This window comes from Panthera pardus, unplaced genomic scaffold (assembly GCF_024362965.1).
Source record: "Panthera pardus isolate Hobbes unplaced genomic scaffold, ASM2436296v1 HiC_scaffold_2, whole genome shotgun sequence".
NCBI classification, from domain to species: Eukaryota; Metazoa; Chordata; class Mammalia; order Carnivora; family Felidae; genus Panthera; species Panthera pardus.
Window position 1 is genome coordinate 81,574,052 of NW_026526765.1, and position 21,273 is coordinate 81,595,324.

Below are 21,273 nucleotides of genomic sequence, written 5' to 3' on the forward strand. Positions count from 1 at the left end.
CCTGGGAGCTTGATACAGATGCAGAATTTCACGTCCCTCCCAGACTCAATGAATCAAAAAGGATATTTAACATGATGCCCAGGTGATTTGTATGCATATTAAAGTTTGAGATGTGTTGTTCTACATACCAGTCTAAGAATTCTTTTATGCAAAAACTTCTCAGTTTTTAGACAGGATAATCAAAATAGTATCTTCAGTAGCCCATCAATGGACTACCTTGGTTCAGTTCCAGAAACAAGGTGACGGCTAAATGCAGTATCCAATTAGCAGTTTGGTTAATTCTTTTTAACAATAAAATATCCTCCAGTATGCATGGAAAAAGAAAACCCTAACACAATACCAACAAATTTTTGCAGAAATGTACATGTGTGCCATTGCTGTGCAGGTTTTCTGTGCCAATATGCCAAATTATGCTGCAGCACTGGATACAGTCTGTCTGCAGGTAGCACAAAATTAATTAACATAGCAATCACATGTGAAAAAATATGACACACTACAATTGATTCCATGACTGTTTTCCTTCAAGATGAATTTGGAGAGGTTAGACTAACCTGCAGCTACCTAAGATAATTAACTCTCAGACTTCAAGAGTTCTATGGAGATCTCTTTTTCTCTCTCTCTCACATACACATACAATTATTGTTTCTGATGGGATTTAAACAGCTAGATGTATCTCAGATAAGTCTCCTGAACGAAAACATTACAATTGTGAATAATCCCCTTGCAAATTTTGGTATCAGCCTAACATATTCTGTAAAAGAAAAAGAAACCCATATTCCTTTCCATTAAATGTTCTTCTCTCAAACTTGTAAGAAATACACATACCATCTCTTAAAGGACTATTATAAGGCTGTCATATATCTTCCTCACATATACAAAAGCTCAAAAAACAGTCTGTTTTAGTGTAATGAATAAACTCTGGCAAATTCAGGTTGGAACATTCCTTTCCAATATATGTTATTTAAATGCTGAATATATGCATGTTTTCTCATTTGATTACTTTTATTAATTCCAACCATTTTACTTTTTTGGTGAAATCAAAGTATCTAGTGCTCCTTAATCTTTTATTCATAGAGCTATTTGTAAATAAGATGAAAATTATAGATTTTTTTTGCCACTAAATAATATTATTTTTATTAATATTTATTATATGTAACATGAAATACTGATTTAATAATGTTAACATAATACTGTACTTTATATTCTAAATAATTTCATAATTACAGTTTTTATTATCAACACATTTTATACTAATAATACTAAATAGTCAATAAATTCTCTATTTTTCATGGCTAACTGCAACAGAGTGTAGACAATATAAAAGACAACTGGAAGGATGGAAATACTTAAAGGAACACAAGGAAACTTGGAACAGATGACAAATTAGATCAATCAAGAAATTACATGAGGGGCACCTGGATGGTTCAATCAGTTGAGCATCTGACTTCGGTTCAGGTCACGACCTCATGGTTCATGAGTTCGAGCTCTGAATCGGGCTCTGTGCTGACAGCTCAGAGCCTGGAGCCTGCTTCGGATAGAGTGTCTCCCTCTCTTTCTGCCCCTCCCCTGCGTGTGATCTCTCTCTCTCTCAAAAATAAATAAACATGAAAAAAAAAATTAAAAAAAAAAGAAATTACATGAACTCCAAAAAAATTCATGTAAAATAATCATGGGACTTGATCAGCAAGCAAAAAATCTGTTCAAGAATGAAAAGAAAAAAAAGCAGAACCATTCCAAAATAGTTGTTGTTGTTGTGTTGTTGTTGTTGTTGTTATTTACAGAACCACACCTGTATGGAGATTCTCAAATTTAGCTTACCAGATGATGAAACATGCAGGCTATTTTCTGTCAGCTGCCTGAACCTGTTTCTGAAGCCTTTCTCACATATGAAAGCTTTACCTTTCACTGCTTCCCTGCAAGAATTATGGTTTATCCAAAGTTCTCCAAAAGGTTTGTACCTTCCTACTTGGATGGCTTTGTTCAGAAGTTTCTCCCTCCTGTCCATTTTAGTCTAGTAATGTTCTACTTCTATGAGTTTATTAAATTTAAAATGCTATTAAAACTATACTGTTTATGTGTGTATGTGTGTGTCTATATACACATATACACTATTAAAAGTATTGCCAATTAAACTAAACAGAATTTTGTAATCAATAGTAAGATAAATTGCAATTTCAGAGATAAATTAAATACAGTACTTTACAGCCTTTATTCCCATCCCCTGAAAAAACATTTGAATGTGATCACTTCCTCTTTTAAACAGAAGACAACATATTTTGCCTGTACTTTAGTTATCTAGGCTTTTTTTTTTTTTTTTTAACCTCCTTATTTTGAGTCTCTTCAGTTAGGTCATATCTGGCTAATGCTAATGTTAAATTGAAAAGTTAAATCTCTACATTATTAGAGAGCTTTAGGCTCTTCTCAAATAGATTGAGATAAATTTCCACAAATGGCTAACGCTGGCCAAAGAAGGAGACATAAACTTCATTACAGGCAGCTAAATACATAGTGCATTAAAATTTAGTAATTAAATAGGAAAAAATCCAAGAACAGTAATGAAGTTGTAGGCTCAGAGGTATCACTAGTGTTTCAAGAAACTGATCTAGGAGTTATGGTAGATAGCATTCTGAAGATAGCTCTAGGGGCTGCCTCAGCCCAGTTAGTCATCAGAAGACTCTTCCATTATCATAAATTAATCTGGGAATGCATCCAGAATAATGCAAAGTGTTCTAGATAGTAAATTTCATTAAAGATAATAAGATGGTGGTAGTGGTAGTGTGGGTTCTACAAAGGCTTCTAAGATGACCAAAGGAATAGATGCCTTTCTCCGTTATAAGAATAAAACACTTCTTTGATATGGAGAAAACCAATGTAAAGATATATGTGATCTTAGGTTATAAAATAATAGTGGATATGAATGAGATATACACATGCTTACCACTAGGCTACAGAATTGAAAGGGGCTGAGAGAGGGCTCTACAGTTGCTATTCTGAGTTCTATCTCTTCCTTCTTAGTCGCTCTGATTCTGTTGAGAAAGTCTGTGCTTCTGATCTGAAAGCCTAACTGGGGACAGGAAGGGTGATTTCATCAGCTCATGATTTGCTTCACTTTGCTGTTTGCCAAGAGGTTCAAGCTTAAGAATTTTGCAAAGCGAGTCTCTCATTTTGGAAGTAGGACTTTATTTTTCATTTGTTTCAGAGGAATGAAAATTGCCTATTCTGACTTGGCTTCAGAAAAACATGAAGTTACATGAATTGAGAATGTAGATAAATTCTAGTAGTAGTAAGATAATAGAGGCTTTGATTTTAGGTTTTAAACTTTTAAACTTTTAGCTAGGAAAGAGAAGACAGCAGCTTGTTTAAATTGGCTTGTGATGCCTTTAGAATGTAAGTTCCACGAGTTTAGAGATTTTTGTGTTTTGATCACTACTCTACTCCCATCATTTAAAAATAGAGTCTGGCGTTCCTGGGTGGCTCAGTTAGTTAAGCATCTGTTTCTCGGTTTCACTCACATCATGATCTCATGGTTTGTGGGATCGAGCCCCATGCTGGGCTCTGCACTGACAGGGCATGGGATTCTCTCTCTCTGCCCCTACCCTGATTTCTGTTTGGAAAGTGGGGTGTCAAAACTGCCCTTGGTTGAGAATCACTGTGTTTGATATTGAGAATATACTGGCAAACAGTTTTACCTGATAGTAAAAATTACCAAAACACCCTATGAATTAAATACAAATGTTTCGGTTCAGTTGCTAATAAGATACAGCATATTTGAACTTAATCAAACGTATTATAGGTATAATACATACCATGTGAGGGGTGTTAAGGAGATACATAACTTGCATAAAGTCTTATAATTAGTAAGTAGAATCTTAATGAGTACTACCACCACTACTTGTTTAACAGTTGTCTGGAAGATACAAGTGTGAAGCCTTTAAAGATCCCAGGATGGTGTAGTATATTATATACAGAAGGGACACATAGCTGGACTAGTGTTCCTAAACTGATACAAGAAGAAAGTATTACTTGATGCCTAAAAAAGAAAGATGGGATATTGTAGTAATAAACTAAAGAAATTTGTAATGCTGCCTGAAAATACAAGTAGGTTAAAAAATGGCCAATTTCAGTGGGAAAGGCAGCAGAGTTATAAAAACAAGTTTTGACTTTGAGAGTCAGTCTATCAAAATAGTAAATACCCCTATTAAATTTGACATTGAGAGACTTTTTTTTCCTGAGACCAATTTTTAAAATGGAATGGAAAATATAAAAGATAATGTGGCATAATTCATATAATTTTTGCAGATACGCTATTAACAGCTACCTTGACCTATCTGTCAGCGAAATGACTGTGTGGGTACATACAGCACTAACACAAATAATCCTGAGAGGTTATTTCAATTTTCTAAGCTCTGGTGAGATATGAAAATTAGCTACAAGCAATTATTTTACTGGAAACCATCTTTGATGTCCTAAATATCAACAGTGAAGTGGCTCTTTTCCTTTTACTGATTTTAAACCATAATTTAAACAAAACATCAATGTTTATCAAATAATAAGCTATATAGATAAATGTAACTTTCTATCTCATTCATTTCAACAATTAATTCTGTGCCTACAATGCACTGGCACCATATTGGCAGTGGGAATAAAGCAATGAAAAAGAGAAACGGTCTTTATTATCCCACTGAGGAGTAAAATTAAGATCATATTTTAACTGTGTCACATACAGAATGATAGTTACAGGGAGTATGAGGCATTCAATCTTAGATTCTTTTTATTATGGGATTGGCTGAGGAAACTGAGAAAACAAGAGGACAATAGGATAGGATAGGATAATAAGAATAGTTACATTTTACTTTGGATTAAGCTTACTTTCTAGAAAGTAGAAGAATTTTAAAAAGAAATTTGTGAAACTGCACCAAATAATTAGCAGTGCAACACACTTTAGAAAAAAGAAAGCATTATGTAAATATTAAACTATAATTCTAGTTAAGCCATTTTTATAATAATAATTTTCCTCTTGATTAAACACTTATTCTGTGCCAGGCATTGTTAAATACTTCATATTACCTCATTGCATCTTTTTAAAAAATTTTTTAATGTTTTATTTATTTATTTTTGAGACAGCATGTGCATGTGTGTACACAGAGGGGGAGGGGAAGAGAGAGAGAGAGACAGAGAATCCGAAGCAGGCTCCAGGCTTCAAGTTCTCAGTGCAGAGCCCGATGCAGGGGCTAGAACTCATGAACAGTGAGATCATGACCAAAGTTGGATGCTTGACTGACGGAGCCACCCAGGCACCCACCCCCCCCCCCTTATTTAATCTTTTTACATGATCTCTTATATTAACTCATTTAAAACCCTAATCATCCAATGAGATAGGTATTATTATTAGTTTTTTAAGATTTAAAAAAGTTTGTTAGTAATCTCTATACTCAACATGGGGCTCAAACTCATGATCATGAGATCAAGAGTCACATGCTCCCCCAACCGAGCCAGCAGGGTGCACTCAGGTGTTTATTATTAATTCCAGTTTTCAGAGAAGCACACTGACACTTAGAGAAGTCAAGTAACTCTCCCATGGTCACAAGGATGATAGGCGGGGAAGTTGGAGGTTTAACAGTTCTGGTGGGACTCAAAGTCTGTGCTCCTTCCACTACATTTACCTCTGCTTCCACCCTTTTCTTCTGCCGCATTACTGGACAGAGTGGGGGAGGAGCTCTGTGCACAGACTTGTGCGGTGGTCCAGAGCTAGTGAAGACACGTGAAAGAAATGAAGGAGAAACTGCATACTGAGGAGGAGAGCATGAGGTATGAAATGAGACAGGAGGCATGCAGGGACTGGATCATGTAAGGTCTTACAAACCATGTTGTGGATTTGGGATTTTAGCCTACTTACAGAGGAAAAAAAAAAAAAAAAAAAAAAAACACTGAAAGATTTTAAGCGGATTAAGTCACTCGATCAGATGTTTATTTTAAAAAGATCACTCTGGCTGCCTACAAAAGGGTGAGATAGGGGAAACGTTAGAGGGCCACTTCAATATTTTAGGCAGGAGAGGCTAGTGGCTTGATAGAGATTGTAAGTGAATAAGCTGGAGATCTATTTTAGAAGTAGAACTGACAACATCTGGTGATGGATTACAAGACAGAGGTGGGGAGGAGATGTGAGGGTCCCTTCTGGGTTTTCAGGATGGGTATCTTTCAGATTTTGGAGGACAGAAAAGGAAAGAAATTTGACATTACCCAGAAGAGCAAGACTAATAATACTCAGATTATTCTATTTTAGTATCTGTTTACCCAAAACTCACTGTATTAGTTTCCTAGGGCTGCAGTAGCAAATTACTGCAAAAAGTGTGGCTTAAAACAACAAACTTATTTTCTCACGGTTCTAGAGGCTAGAAATCATAAATCAAGGTATTGGCTGGGCCATGCTCCCTCTGAAGGCTCTTGGGAAGAATTATTCCTTTTTTTTTCCTCTTCTCTGGTTTATAGCTGTGATCATCCCAGTCTCTGCTTCCATCTTCATTCACACTGCCTTCTGTGTGTATTTATGTCCTTTTCTTTTCTAATGAGAACACTAGTCATTGGATGTAGGGCTCACTTTTAAATTCAAGATGACTTCATCTTGAACCGTTAATTAATTGCATCTGTAAACAGGATCTATTTCCAAATAAGGTCACATTCTGAAGTTCCAGGGGGACATGAAGTTTTGGGTAACACTATTTACCTCACTATATTCACTATTATTTTATTTAATTTATTTTCTGGTTCTTACCATAATCCTTAGAATTATCATCATCACTACTACCACTGCCATAATCCTCAATTAGCACCTGTTAGGCAAGAGGTACTGCTCTAAGCCTTTAATAGGTATTTATGCCAGGGGTCACAGTGTTGGAAGACTCTAAGATCATACCCAAGTTCGCTAGGAGGATTCACAAGACTCAGCATGTAGTTGTTCACATGGCTATGATTTATTATAGTGAAAGGACACAAAGCAAAATCAGCAAAGGGAAAGGTATTTAGGGTAAGTCCATAGCAAACCACTTACAAGTTTCCAAGTAGAGTCACAAAGAGCACACTTAATTCATCCAGCATCAAACATGACAATGCATGTGAAGTGTTGTCTATCAGGGAAGCTCATTAGTACCCAAGTTGTTATTGAGGCCGATCACCCTCTGCCTACCACATACCAAAATCCCAGACTCTCAGAAGGAAAGCAGGTGTTCAGCACAAATCACATTTTACACTCTAGGTACATAATAAGTCACTTTTATCAGGGAATAGAGGGAATACTCCTGAAATTCAAGTTACCAGATATAAGCCAAGGGCCATTCTTGAAAGCAGGCCTTTCTAAGGATAGCCATCTCAAATCTGCTATGTTAGCCTTTTTTTTTTTTTTTTTTCTGCAGATCTCATTCCATTTAATCCTCACAATAAAGAAATTAAAGTTAAGTTAGCTTAGATAATGTTCCCAAGATTGTACTACTAGAGGTCAGCAGTAAACAGAGAAACAAAGATTTATAAGTAGGGAATCCGATTCCAGATTTCTGCTCTTACCCACTATGCTTGGCCACCTGGTTTTTGAGGACTTAATAAAATGGAAAAAAAAAAAGTTATAATAGGCTGACATTGGAGATAACTGACAAAAGCAAGTACCAAGAAGATTATGGTCTTTAAAAAAGATTGTAAAGTGAATAAGAAAGTAGACATTGTATAACAAAAACTCAGAATAAATTTTGGACTAAACAATTTTAAAGACCTTTGATGTTTAAGAAAACAAAATTACTAGCGTATTAGCAACTTTGATATTTTAAGAAGATTAAAGAAAGGTGAGATATTAGCCAAATTAACACAATCAAGGGATTGAGAGATTTACTTTCACCTTTGTAGAAAAATAAAAAACGAAAGTCAAAAAAGAGTACATGTATGTGCTATAGCAGAGGGTAGCATATTAGATTATTTTGTTATATATTTTTTTTACCTAATGGAGTGATGTCCTGAAGTGTAGTCCAGTTTTCCAAACTTTTGTGTTCGGTAGCCACGCTTCTGCATGATATCCATCCATGTTGTATAATTTGGATCCAGGCCCTTAAAGTTATTCCATGATTCTGTTAAGTGAGTGAAGAGGCCACTCCACATTGCTGGGGGGAAACAAAGAAATTGGGACTGGTGTAAAGCTTATTGATTTGTTTTAATTATTAAGACAATTATAGCAAGAGAAAGAATCTACTACTTTAGAGCTCATGCTGTGGAGTCAGACATAACCTGTATTAGGTGCTTTGCATAACATCTCTGGTTGTTATCTCGTATTATCAAGTGGAGAATTCTGCAAGGAGTTACTATTTCCATTTTACAGGTGAGTGTCTAAGGCTTACAGGTTAAGTTGTTTAAGGCAAATACAGCTGGAATTATGGATAAGGGCTGTTGGACTATAAAGTCTTCCTTCAATCATAAAAGTAATCACTAAGTATTTATTTTCCAAGTCAGTCAATTGAAGTATAGATCTTTTTCCAACATCATGATGGATTTTCCCCCATCCTTGTCTATGTACTGGCTTTCTATGAAAAATTTAAGTGTACTATGTCTTTGCTCTTAATTTCTACAACTATGATTGTAACCAATAAATCCTTTTTCAAGTATTAACAGACCTAAAAGGAGAAATAGGCAGCAATACAATAAGAGCAGGGACTTCAATGCACCAGTTTCAACAATGTATAGATCATCCAGACAGAAAATCAATAAAGTAGCACTGGACTTCAGAATTACACATTAGACCAGATGGACTTAAAAGACATTTACAGAACATTCCATCTAAAAGCAACAGAATATATACTCTTATTAAGTGCATGTGGAACATTCTCTAGGACAGATCATATGATAGACCACAAAAAAGTCAATAAATTCAGAAGGTGAAATGTCAAGCATCTTTTCTGACCACAAAGGTATGAAACTGGAAGTCATTTATAAGAAGAAAATCAGAAAATTCACAAATATGTGAAGATTAAACCACATGCTACTGAACAACCAATGGGTCAAAGAAGAAATCAAAAGAGAAATTAAACAATATCTTGAGACAAATCAAAATGGAAGTATAAAATATCAAAACTAATGGCATGCAGAAAAAGCATTCTAAGAGGGAAGTTCGTAGGAGTTAAATGCCTACATTAAGAAAAAAGAGCTCAAATAAACAACTTAACTTTATATCTCTAGGAACTAGAAAAAGAACAAACTAAGCCCAATGTTAGTAGAAGAAAGGAAATAACAGAGATTAGAGTGAAGATAAATAAAATAGATACTAAAAAAGAAAATGGAAAAGATCAATAAAATTAAGATAAACATTTAGGTCAATAAACAAAAGATCAATAAAACAAAAAGATAAACATTTAGCTAGATCTACCAGGAAAAGAGACGACTGAAATGAATAAAATCAGAAATGAAAGAGAAGTTACAACTGATGACACAAAAATATAAACAATTAATTATAAGGCCACTATGGACAATTATATGCCAATAAATTGGAAGACCTAGAAGTGATATATTCCTATAAGTATACAACCTACCAAGACTGAATCATGAAGATATAGAAAATCCAACAGACCAATTATGAATAAGGAGATAGAATCAGTAATCAAATGCCTCCCAACAAAGAAAAGTCCAGGACCAGAAAGCTTTACTGGTGAATTCTACCAAACATTTATAGAAGAATTAATAACAATCCCTTTCTCCAAACTCTTCTAAAAAAGAGAAGAGGAAGAAACACTTCCACACTCATTTTATGATGCCAACATTACCCGGATACCAAAACCAGAGGAGGACACCACAAAAGAAGAAAATGACAGGCCAATATTCCTGATGAATATAGTGCAAAATCATCTACAAAATATCAGCAAACTTATTTCAACAATACATTAGAAGGGTCATATACCATGATCAACTGGGATTTATTCCAGGGATAAAAAGATGATTCAACATCTGTAAATCAATCAACATAATATACCACATTAACAAAATGAAGGACAAAAATCATATGCTCATCTCAATAGATGCAGAGAAAGCATTTGACAAAATTGAATATTCATTCATGATAAAAACTCTCAACAAACTGGGTATAGAATGAACGTAGCTCAATGTAATAAAATCCATGTATGGCAAGTCCACAGCTAACATTATATTTAGTGGTGAAAAGCTGAAAGTTTTTCTTCTAAGTTCAGGAACAAGACAAGGATGCCCACTCTCACAATTCTTATTCAACACAGTAGAAGTCCTAGATAGAGCAATTAGGCAAGAAGAAGAAATAGAAGGCATCCAAATTGAAAGAGGTAAAACAGTCTCTATTTGCAGATTATATACATATAATATATATATAAAACCCCAAAGATTCCACCAAGAAACTGTTGGAACTATTCAATGCATTTAGTAAAGTTGCAGGATACAAAATCAATATACAAAAATCACTTACATTTCTATATACTAATGACAGACTATCAGAGAAGTTAAAACAATCCCACGTATAATTGCATCAAAAAGAATACATTACCTAGAAAAACTTTAACCAAGGAGGAAAAGATCTGTAACCTAAAAACTTTAAGACACTGATGAAAGAAACTGAAGATACAAATAAATGGAAAGATGTTCTGTGCTCACAGATAGGAAGAATTGATATTATTAAAACGTCTGTATCACCCAATGCAACCTACAGATTCAAGGCAATCCTTATCAAAATTCCAATGGCATTTTTCCCAGAAATAGAATAAACAATGCTAAAATTTGTATGGAACCACATAAGACACCAAATAGCCAAAGCAATCTTGAGAAAGAAGACTAAAGCTGGAAGCATTGCAGTTCTCAATTTCAAACTATATTACAAAGGTATAACCATGAAAAAAGCATGCTGGCATAAAAACAGACACACAGATCAGTGAAACAGAATAGAGAGCCCAGAAATAAGCCCACCCACATAAGTTAATTAATTTAAAATAAAGGAGCCAAGACTATATGATAGGGAAAGGACCGTCTCTTCAATAAATTGTGATGGGAAAACTGGACCCTTGTCTTACGCCATACACAAAATAAACTCAAAATGGATTAAACACTGAAAGTAAGACTTGAAACCATGAAACTACTAGAAGAAAACAGGGGGTAAGCTCCTTGACATCAGAATTGACAATAAGTTTTTTGCATTTCACACTAAAAGCAAAGGCAAAACAAGTAATATCAACAAGTGGAACTACATTAAACTTGAAAGCTTCTGCACAGCAAAGGAAACCATCAACAAAATGAAAAGGCAATCTGTGGAATGGGAGAAAATATTTGCAAATCATACATCTGATAATTAATATCCAAAATATAAAAAGAACTCATATAACTGAATAGCAAAAAAAAAAAAAAAAAAAAAAGAGAGATTAAAAAATGGGCAGAGGAAATGAATAGTTTTACAAAGACATAGAAATGGTCAACCAGCTACATGAAAATATGCTCAGTATCAGTAATCATCAGGGAAATGCAAATCAAGACCACAATGAGGTATTACCTCACCCCTGTTAGAATGACTGCCAAAAATAACAAGAGATAACAAGTCATGGTGAAGATGTGGAGACAAGAGAACCCAGTGCAATGTTGTTGGAAATGAAAATTGATGAGGCCACTGTGGAAAACAGTATGGAGGTTCCTCAAGAACATTAGAACTAGAAGTACCATGCAGTCCCGCAGTCCCCACTTCTAGGTATATACCCAAAGGAGAAAATCATTATCTCAAAAAGATATCTGTACCCCTATGTTCATTGGAGCACTACTCATAATAGTCAAGACATGGAAGCAACCTAAGTGTCCATTGATAGATGAATGCATAAATGCCATGTATCTATATCTACCTCATATATATATGTGTGTGTGTGTGTGTGTGTATACATACACACACACACACACACACACACACACACACACACACACACACATATATACAGGGATAAATATTAATCATGAAAAAAGGAAACCCTGTCTTTTTCAACAACATGGATGGAACTTTAGTTCATTGTGTTAAGTGAAAGAAGTCATACAGAGAAAAACAAGTAGTGTATGATCTTACATGTGGAATCTAAAAAGATGGAACAAATAGAAACATAAAAGACTATGATGGTCAAAAGTAGGGGTGGGGATGGGAAAATGCATGAAAGTGGTAAACATGTACAAATTCACAGTAATAAGTAAGTTCTGGGGATATAATGTATAGCATGGCAACTACAGCTAACAATACCGGATATTTAAAAGTTGCTAAGAGAATTGGTGTTAAAAGATCTCATCAAAAGAAAACTTTTTAATTATAGGAGGTGATGAATATTAATGACATTTATTATGATAATCATTTCACAATATATACATATATGAAGTTGTTATATTGTATACACCTTAATTAATACAATGTTATATGTCAATTATCTCAAAACTGGGGGGAAAATCCTTTTCTCTTTCCATTTTTGTGTACACACGGTAGGGTTAAATAAGCTTTCTGTTCTCATCCTACACAATGCTTTCTTTTTGAGAAGTGGGATGAGGGTTACCTGGGTTTGAATCTGAATAATGCCAATGACTGAGTGACCTTTGACAAGTTACTTAACCTTTTAGTACTTTTGTTTTCATATGCAAAAGGGAGGTAGTAACAATATCTACTTCATGGAAATGTTATTATTGTATAAATTAAGACATGTAAGGCACTTAGAATATTGGCAGGCACAGGGTAATAATGCAACAAACATTAGTTTGTATTACTATTGTTCCTTCTCTGTGTTCAAACTATTCAAAATATAGTTCTTTTAGGAAAAGCATCAGCTAACATTTCTGAAACCTTTAGAGTTCATTAATTGCCATTTTATTCATTATTTTATTCATTATTTGATGCAGGGAACAACCCTGTGAGGTACACAGCATATACAACCTTTTGTAGATAAGGAAACTAAGTGACTTGCTTGGCCCACTGAAGATTAGAATCTAGGACAACACCTCACCCTAGTCCATTGCTCATTCCACTTGCTCAATAGAGAAAAAAAAAAAAAAAAACAAACATACAAAACTGTTTTAATATACCTGGGCCTTCACTGAAATATCATTTAGAGTACTGGGTTTCCTTTAACCTGGGTTTCTTTTAATCACTGGTGATTACATAGGTGATTGTGCTGGCAGTGAACATGAAGGGACTTGGGACTCAAATCACAGAGAAGATCATGTCAGGAATGTCCTGACAGATGCAAACAGTTGCGTGTGTTTTGTGTACCCCAAAGCAAACAACTGTAATCAGTTGTTTTCAGTCTGTAATCTGAAATAATATGGAAAAATTCAGAGAAACCTGATGTATGAAAATTCTAACTACTTTGTGTATGCTCTGAAGTCCCTCCCAACCCCCTCTATTCTTACTGAAAATTTTCTTAAAGATACAACTTTTCTAGGAAATAGGAGTATTTCCTCCTTGCTTGGATAGTCCAGAGATTCTTAGTCACCAGTCATAAGGAAATGAAACAGTAACACATGAACTCAACACCACTTTGGATAATAAAAATTACTACGCCTGAAAAATAAATTAGAAATTCCAATAACCTCAATACATACCTTAAAATACACATCAGTTAAATTAAAAAAAAATTTTTTTAATTAGATGAAAAATATAACTTACTATACTACTTTTGGGCATAATCTTTTAAATTGTGAGAACATTTTTATGTGTGTGGCCACTTCCATTAATCTTGAGCGTGTTCATACCTGCACGTGATGGGCAACAGATTGGAGAGTTTGTGTAAGCATTCAGAAAGGAGGTGCCATGTGCTTTCATGAAGTTGATAAAAGGAAGTTTCACTACCTGACTTTCTGGATAAAATGTCAGCCTTCCATCCTGGAATAAAGAAATTTAATTAATACTGATTGTGTTAGAAAAGAATAAAATTATTTCCTTTAATTTTAACCATAAAATTCACAAGTAAGCAAAAGACTTCAATATGATCCTAAGGATCCTCAAAAGATAAACCAAGCATAGTGTTACTAGTATCATAATATTAAGAATTTAGTGTTGTACTCAGATTCATTTGAATATAATAAAGGACTCTCTGGAAAGTTCTTTTGGGGCATGATGGATTGATGGAATCAATATTTACTTAGCATTTACTGTGTGTCAGGTACTGTGAAAGATCCGGAAATTGAATGGTGAAAAAAAACAGAGTCCCTGGCCCTTGAAGCTTATGGTTTAGTGGGAGAAGCAAAAAATATACTGGTAAACAAACCATTAATAATTATAAATTGTGGGGGCACCTGGGTGGCTCAGTCGGTTAAGCATTTGACTTTGGCTCAGGTCATGATCTCATGGTTCATGAGTTTGAACCCCACATTGGGCTCTGTACTAACAGTGTGGAGCCTGCTTGGGATTCTCTCTCTCTCTCCATCTCTCTGCCCCTCCACTCATCCTCTCTCCCTCTCTCTCTCTCAAAATAAGTAAACTTAAAAAAAAATTACAAATTGTGGTATGTGCTTTGAAAAAAAACCCCTAAGATACAGAATAATGAGGGATATATATTTTAAATGGAGTGAACAGGGAAAGTTTCTCTGGGAAGTGCAAGAATGAGAAAAGTCCAGCAATTCTTTAGGCTGGACATAAGTGAAGATGTCTTGGCCACTGTGGATAAATAGGCATGAAGATTAGAAGAGGTGTTATGCTTTTTGGAATTGAAGAAATCTTCTTGGTAAAGAGCAAAGACAGAAAAAAGAATATTTTAGGCCTGGAGATGTATTTATTATATATTTTCACTATGATTATAAGTAAAAATATACTTTTAAAAATGAGTTCATCCAAATATGGGATATACATAAACCCTTGATATGTCTGAGATTTCCAAATGGGTATATAAAGTAGGCTGTTGGTTACAGAGAGGAATCTGGAGCTTGGAAAATCTACTCTGGTGAAATAAACTTGGGAATCTTAAGCATATTCATGGTATTGAAAACGATGTTACTGAATGAAAGCTTTTAGGAAAAAAGTGAAAAGGAGGAAAGCAAGGAACCCTGGGGATTCCCAAATAAGAGGAGGTGGGAAACAAAGAATGGCCAAAAAGGGAGGGAGATGATACAAGACCATGAAAACCAAGAGAAAACAGTGTGTCAAGAAAGAGGTAATGTCAGCTGTGTTGAGAGGCTACCTAAAATAAGGCCAGAAAGTGCACAGTGGTATTGGTTGTATGGAGACAGGTGGTGATCTGAAGGGCACCTTAAGTGGTGGGAATGGCCAGCTAAACTAGAATGGGGAAGAGAATGGAAGGTGAGACAGCAGGTAAATAAAGCTCTTCTAAGAAATGATTTTGCAAAGGTGAACAGAAAAATAGGATGGATGTCAGGAAATGGACTATTGGCTATAGGAGAATGGGGGATTAAAGTTCATTTTTTTTTTAAGATGTAAAAAATTAGAGCATACTTGTATCTTGAAATAAAGAACCACTTCCAGCAGGAGTATCACTGAATTCTAAGCAAATAACTGCTGATTTCCTGAACAATGAAAATGAGGAGGCCCAAGATAAAAGTGTATATTCTTCCCTCATAAGACTTTCTTTAAATCCACAAATTTAAATTCTTAGAAACTTATCTTCAGAAATCCGAAATGCCTACATGTTTTATTCTTATAATCTTTTGGACATAGGGGATAACAACCATTTGCGATCACTTCTTGGAATCTAGACAAATCCAGGCTAATCTGGTGGGAGGACTGGAGCAGGAGATCACATGGCAGATGCACTGTGATGCTATATAATTCAAAGATTGAGGACTCCCAAGTTCTGTAGGCACCATTTAAACTGGTGTAACTACCACTGCAGATGACTACTGCAGTTTACCAGTAATTCATGCATCATATTAAAATCCGTGTTAGTGATTTCTTTATGCATTTCTGTGACTGGCACAAGGACTTCATCTGTATTGAAAGTGTAGAGTGGTGGGGATGGGCAAGAGGGGGAAAGGATAACTGACCCATTTGGGGAAGTTTCTAATATGGAATGTGTTTAAAGTGATTAGAGCTATGGTGTCTTTGCAGATGCCCTTTACAGGTCAAGAATATTCTATTTCTAGTTGGTTGAGTGCTTTCATCATGAAGGGTTGTTGAATTTTGTCAAGTGTTCTTTCTGTATTTACTGACATGATCAGCGGCTTTTGCCCTTTATTCAATTAACATGGTGTATTATAAAACAACTGATTTTCAGATATTAAACCAACCTTACATTCTGGGGATAAATCCCATTTGGTTATGGTATATAATGCTTTATATATATTGCTAAATTTGACTAGCTAGTGTTTTTTAAACAAATTGTAGTATTTTATTTTTATTTATTTTTTTAGACAGCAAGAAAGAGCGAACAGTAGAGGGAGAGAAAGAATCCTAAGCAGGGTCCATGCCCAGTGTGGAGCCCTGTGTGGGGCTCAATCTCACAACTGTGAGACCATGACCTGAGCTGAAATAAAGAGTCGGACACTTAATTGACTGAGCCACCCAGGCACCCCTGACTTGCTAGTATTTTTGTTGTGGAGCTTCTATATTAAGAAGATATATTAGTCTGTAGTTTTCTTGTGATGTTATTTGTCTGGCTTTGAAATCAGCTACACACTGATCTCATAGAAATAATTTGGAAGCATTCTTCTATTTTTTGGAAGAGTTTATAAAGAATTAGTTATAATTCTTCTTTTTTTTATTTTTAAAAATATTTTTAACATTTTTATTTATTTTTGAGAGACAGAGCATGAGTGGGGAAGGGGCAGAGAGAGACAGGGAGACACAGAATCCGAAGCAGGCTCCAGGCTCCGAGCTGTCAGCACAGAGCCCAATGTGGGGCTTGAACTCACAAACTGACCTGAGCCAAAGTCAGACACCCAACCAACTGAGCCACCCAGGTGCCCCAGTATTAATTCTTCTTAAAATGTTTGGTTGAATTAACCAGTGAAGACATTTGGGTCTGAGCTTTTCTTTGTGGGTGTCTTAAAATCACCAACTCAATCTCTTTACTTGTTATAGGTCTGTCAGATTGTTTTTATTTTTGAGTTAGTTTCAGTAGTTTGTGCCTTTCTGGAAATTTGTTCATTTTATCTAAATTACCTAATTTGTTGACGTACAGTTGTTCACAGTATTCCCTGAGAATTCTTTATTTCTGCAAGGTAATATTCCCTCTTTTTCTTCTGATTTTAGTAAGTCAGGTCTTGTCTCTTTTTTTCTAGGTCAGTTTAGCCAAAGGTTTGTCAATTTTGTTGATGTTTTCAGTAAATCAACTTTTGGTTTCATTGTTTTTCTCTATTGTTATAATACTCTTTTTTTTTAAATTAATTTTTTTGTTTTAACGTTTATTTATTTTTGAGACAAGGAGAGACAGAGCATGAACAGGGGAGGGGCAGAGAGAGAAGGAGACACAGAATCTGAAATGGGCTCCAGGCTCTGAGCCATCAGCACACAGCCCGACGCGGGGCTCGAACTCATGGACCGTGAGATCATGACCTGAGCCGAAGTCGGACGCTTAACTGACCAAGCCACCCAGGCGCCCCGTTATAATACTCTTTAACTCATTAATTTCTGCTATTATTTCCTTCCTTCTGCTTGCTTTGCAGAAACTTGTCTGGCCTTTTGGATTGTCTCTCCTGGGATTAAACCTTTCCCCTACTAGTGATCTAGAGTAAGGGTGATTGGAGCCCTAGATACTATGTATATGCTTATATATTATACATTTTTACCCAAATATGTATAAAATATGTGTAAGTATATATAAAATATACATATATTTAATAAAGTAAACAATTACATTAATGTAGCTAGAAACCAAAATAGTATAAAACAGATATAAGTGCAAAAATCAAATTAAATACATATACTTTCGGGGCGCCTGGGTGGCTCAGTCGGTTGAGCGTCCGACTTCGGCTCAGGTCATGATCTCACGGTTTGTGAGTTCGAGCCCCACGTCAGGCTCTGTGCTGACAGGTCAGAGCCTGAAGCCTGCTTCGGATTTTGTGTCTCCTCCTCTCTCTGCCCCTCCCCTGCTCATGGTCTGTCTCTCTGTCTCTCAATAATAAATAAACGTTAAAAAATTTTTAATAAAAAATAAAAATAAATAAATACATATACTTTCTAGATCTGTCCATTGGAAAGGTCTAAAAGCAATGAAAAATGGGAATACCTGGATTCTAGTCTCTACACACAAGATACTACAGGAAATACACAAGAAGGATGTGGAAGTCTATCAAAGGAAGCTGCTAAAGATTATTATGAATGGGTCAAAAGGACTCAGGAACAACCTGAAGTGTCTTTCACAAACCAAATAAAGGACAGTTTGAACATTAGTAAGTATAATGAATGCAAAGGATTTAAACACAAATATATAAAAACCTATGTATTCATACTATAGTGGAAAAAATATTTCAGTCATCTTTGGAAGTTTCTAGAATTCTGTGATACACCACGCGAATTCCCTTTAGGAAAGAAAGATTGCCGCTGCTAAAGACAGTTGCCTGGACCAAAATCATGTCCCTTTCCGGGAGCAGCGCACAACTAATGGCCATCCAACATGAGGGTATAAGGGCCTGGATCCCCTCACCCCAAATGGAAACAGTTCTGAAACATTTTACTAGTTTGAGAATTACCCATAAAGTCATCTGAGGCTTCTATTGAGACAGTAACAGAACTGAAACTTCTCTACACAATCCTTCTTTCTTCCTTTCCCTTTGATCTCAGGAGCACTCTCTAAGAAACCTCTTTCATGTTAATCTCCAATATTGCCTGTTCCCTAAATTTAGATAATCATAAAGATTACTTTTAATAATTTTCTCAGCAAGTCCTACGGGCATATCCAGATTATGTGACTTTAATCTTCACAGGTTAATCAATGAGAAAACCAATAGAATACAGTGATTAAAAGCACTCTTTGGTGCAGACATGCTTAATACCAACAATCTATGTGACCACAGTAACACCCAGTGATAATAAACTAGATTTATCACTTTTAACCTAATATTTGTCCAAGCAGTAGTTTTTAAATCATGGATTATACTAAAAGTTTCAGGGAATGTTGACAGTAGTATTCTTTCTGATGATGGCTTGGGGAAGTACCAAAAACTGTTGAAGTCTGGGAGTAAACAACAGCAATAACACACGCACACAATATCTTTGTTAAAATGGGGAGTGGATCAAATGACAACTATTGCACTTAAATCAGCACTAACAGGATTATCAGATAACCTGGGTGATAAAAGTATTGACATTCCTGCAAACTTGAGATGAAGTGGGAAACGACCGCTAGGAAGCTAACACCTTTTTATGGAGATGCAGAATGTTACTTTCCCCCACTATCGAAACAAACGAGAGTATGGACAGAAAGTATATTAGTAGTCGTAAAATAATTATGTGGGTCGAGGCCAGCATTAATTTTTTTTTTTTTTGCAAAGATTCTATCAGAGTACATTTTATTTACTAGAGTATTGTTTTAAATGTATGTGGTGTACGTGCATACGTGGGACCTCAAAATAAAATGGAATTCTTACTCTGCCTCGGGGAAAATACGTTTGGAAGTCTCAGATTCTGCTCCTCAAAGCTTGCATCACAGGAAAAGCTGTAGGACGGTCGCTAGTCTGGAGCGGGACGCCCCCTCCCTTGCCTCTCCGTACTTACGAAGGAGTCGCTCGCGACTAGCACCACGTTGGGTGCAACGGGCCAAACCCCAGCAGCTCCTCGCCTCTGCCCACCTGCCCCGGGGTCTGGGGCTGCCAGCGCTGTGGCTGCGACCACCGACATCCACAGCACCAGCATTGCAGAGAGCGGCTCAGCGGCGCTGGGCCGCCGCCTCCCTCTAGGCACGCCTCTGGAGAGAGGTGGGCGGGGATCACACAGTTCACAGTTTGGTTTCCTTCTAGCGTTTTACTGGCAGAACTACAATTCCCAGCGGGCTGCGCATGGACACATGCGCACAGGGGGCATTCCTTAACTCACATTAAGACCTTTTAAGCAAATACCGAGCGTGCTAAAACTCAGCCACTTTCAGTCACGTGAACGATGCCTGCGGAATGCGCATGCGCTCGGACTGCTGCCTTGGCGTTTGGAGGAGAAGCATCTGTCCCAGGTGGGTTTGGGTCGCTCGCTGTAGCTTTTGCAGAAGTTGGAGACAGTACGCGGTTGAAATGATAACTGGCGAGAGATAGTGTCAGGGGCCGGGGCTGCTCATTTTGTGTCGCGCAGGCATGACTGAGTATCAGCCGAGACCGTGAACTAGGCGATGATGAGGTGGCAGCGCGTCTGTCACTTAAGTTAGATGGGGCGGTTCTTTGTGGGGCTTCTGACTCTACAGCCTCAGGTACGATGTGGATTCGTGGGGCTCTCGAATGTATTCCCTTGAGGAAGTTGCTAGCCTGCCACATCTTATTGTCAGTGCAGTAGGATTGATCGTGCTCCGTGGAGTGGGGAGCGGGGCGCGGGGCCTAGTAATCATGTTCTAGACGGGGAAAAGCTTAGGTGCATCTTGCCTTCAGAGTGCAAAGGAGAGAAGGGGAACAGGTTCTCGCAGGAAGAAATGTTGAGCTGTGTGACTAGTTGGATTAATCGGCACAGGTTCAGAATACCATTGTTCTGCTGCAGAAAAATCACTGGTCTCTCTTGACTGTTGAGCTACTTTGGAGAATTCTGGAAGAAGCCAATTTCTGCCCCAGAGCCAAATTTTTATTTCATTATCATAGTTTCAGTTATATAATTTGTTCGTCACGTTAGTCGTGTTAATGTTTTGATAGGAAAAGGAGAAATTGCGGTACTTAACATAGAATCAACTCAATTTAATATTCTCTGTGATCCTCACTTTCATCATTTTGCAGATAGGAGAACTGAGGCTTGGACAGGTTAAATGATTTACCCCAGATTATACAGGGAGCCAGTCTGAGCAGGATTTGAACTTCAGTAGTCTGTGCCCTAACTCACTGCAGTTCTCTGTTCCTAGTTATAAAATTTCATGACCTTCTGTTGAGCCTAAACTCTATTTGTATACACAAATTCTTTTTTTAAAATTTTTTTTAACGTTTATTTATTTTTGAGACAGAGAGAGACAGAGCATGAACATGGGAGGGGCAGAGAGAGAGGGAGACACAGAATCTGAAACAGGCTTCAGGCTCTGAGCTGTCAGCACAGAGCCCGAAGCGGGGCTTGAACTCACGGACCGTGAGATCATGACCTGAGCCGAAGTCGGACGCTCAACCGACCGAGCCACCCAGGCGTCCCTGTATAGACAAATTCTTAAG

At 36.6% G+C, this 21,273-nt stretch overlaps 2 protein-coding genes across 8 annotated transcripts in view; one reads left to right on the forward strand and one right to left on the reverse strand.

Moving 5' to 3' along the window:
* The window catches only part of ARSK (arylsulfatase family member K), a 42,546-nt gene extending 22,682 nt beyond the window's left edge, over positions 1 to 19,864 (reverse strand). Inside the window, exons 1-3 of one of the 2 annotated variants that reach the window (XM_019428825.2) lie at positions 19,664 to 19,864; positions 13,750 to 13,879; positions 7,982 to 8,141 (exon numbers count right to left, since the gene is read on the reverse strand). In XM_019428825.2, coding sequence (XP_019284370.2) covers positions 7,982 to 8,141; positions 13,750 to 13,879; positions 19,664 to 19,801 — 428 coding nt within the window. In that variant the 5' untranslated portion in view covers positions 19,802 to 19,864. The other variant, XM_019428826.2, reaches the window with a different exon arrangement.
* The window catches only part of SKIC3 (SKI3 subunit of superkiller complex), a 162,649-nt gene that overhangs the window by 55,047 nt on the left and 86,329 nt on the right, over positions 1 to 21,273 (forward strand). For 2 of the 6 annotated variants that reach the window (XM_019428819.2, XM_019428822.2), the window contains exon 1: positions 20,154 to 20,342. The exons of 2 other annotated variants lie outside the window; for them this stretch is intronic. The gene's annotated coding sequence lies outside the window, so the exon portion shown is untranslated. Of the gene's footprint in view, positions 1 to 20,045; positions 20,112 to 20,153; positions 20,343 to 21,273 lie in introns of those variants that run through there. 2 more of the 6 variants (XM_019428818.2, XM_019428821.2) reach the window with 2 other exon arrangements.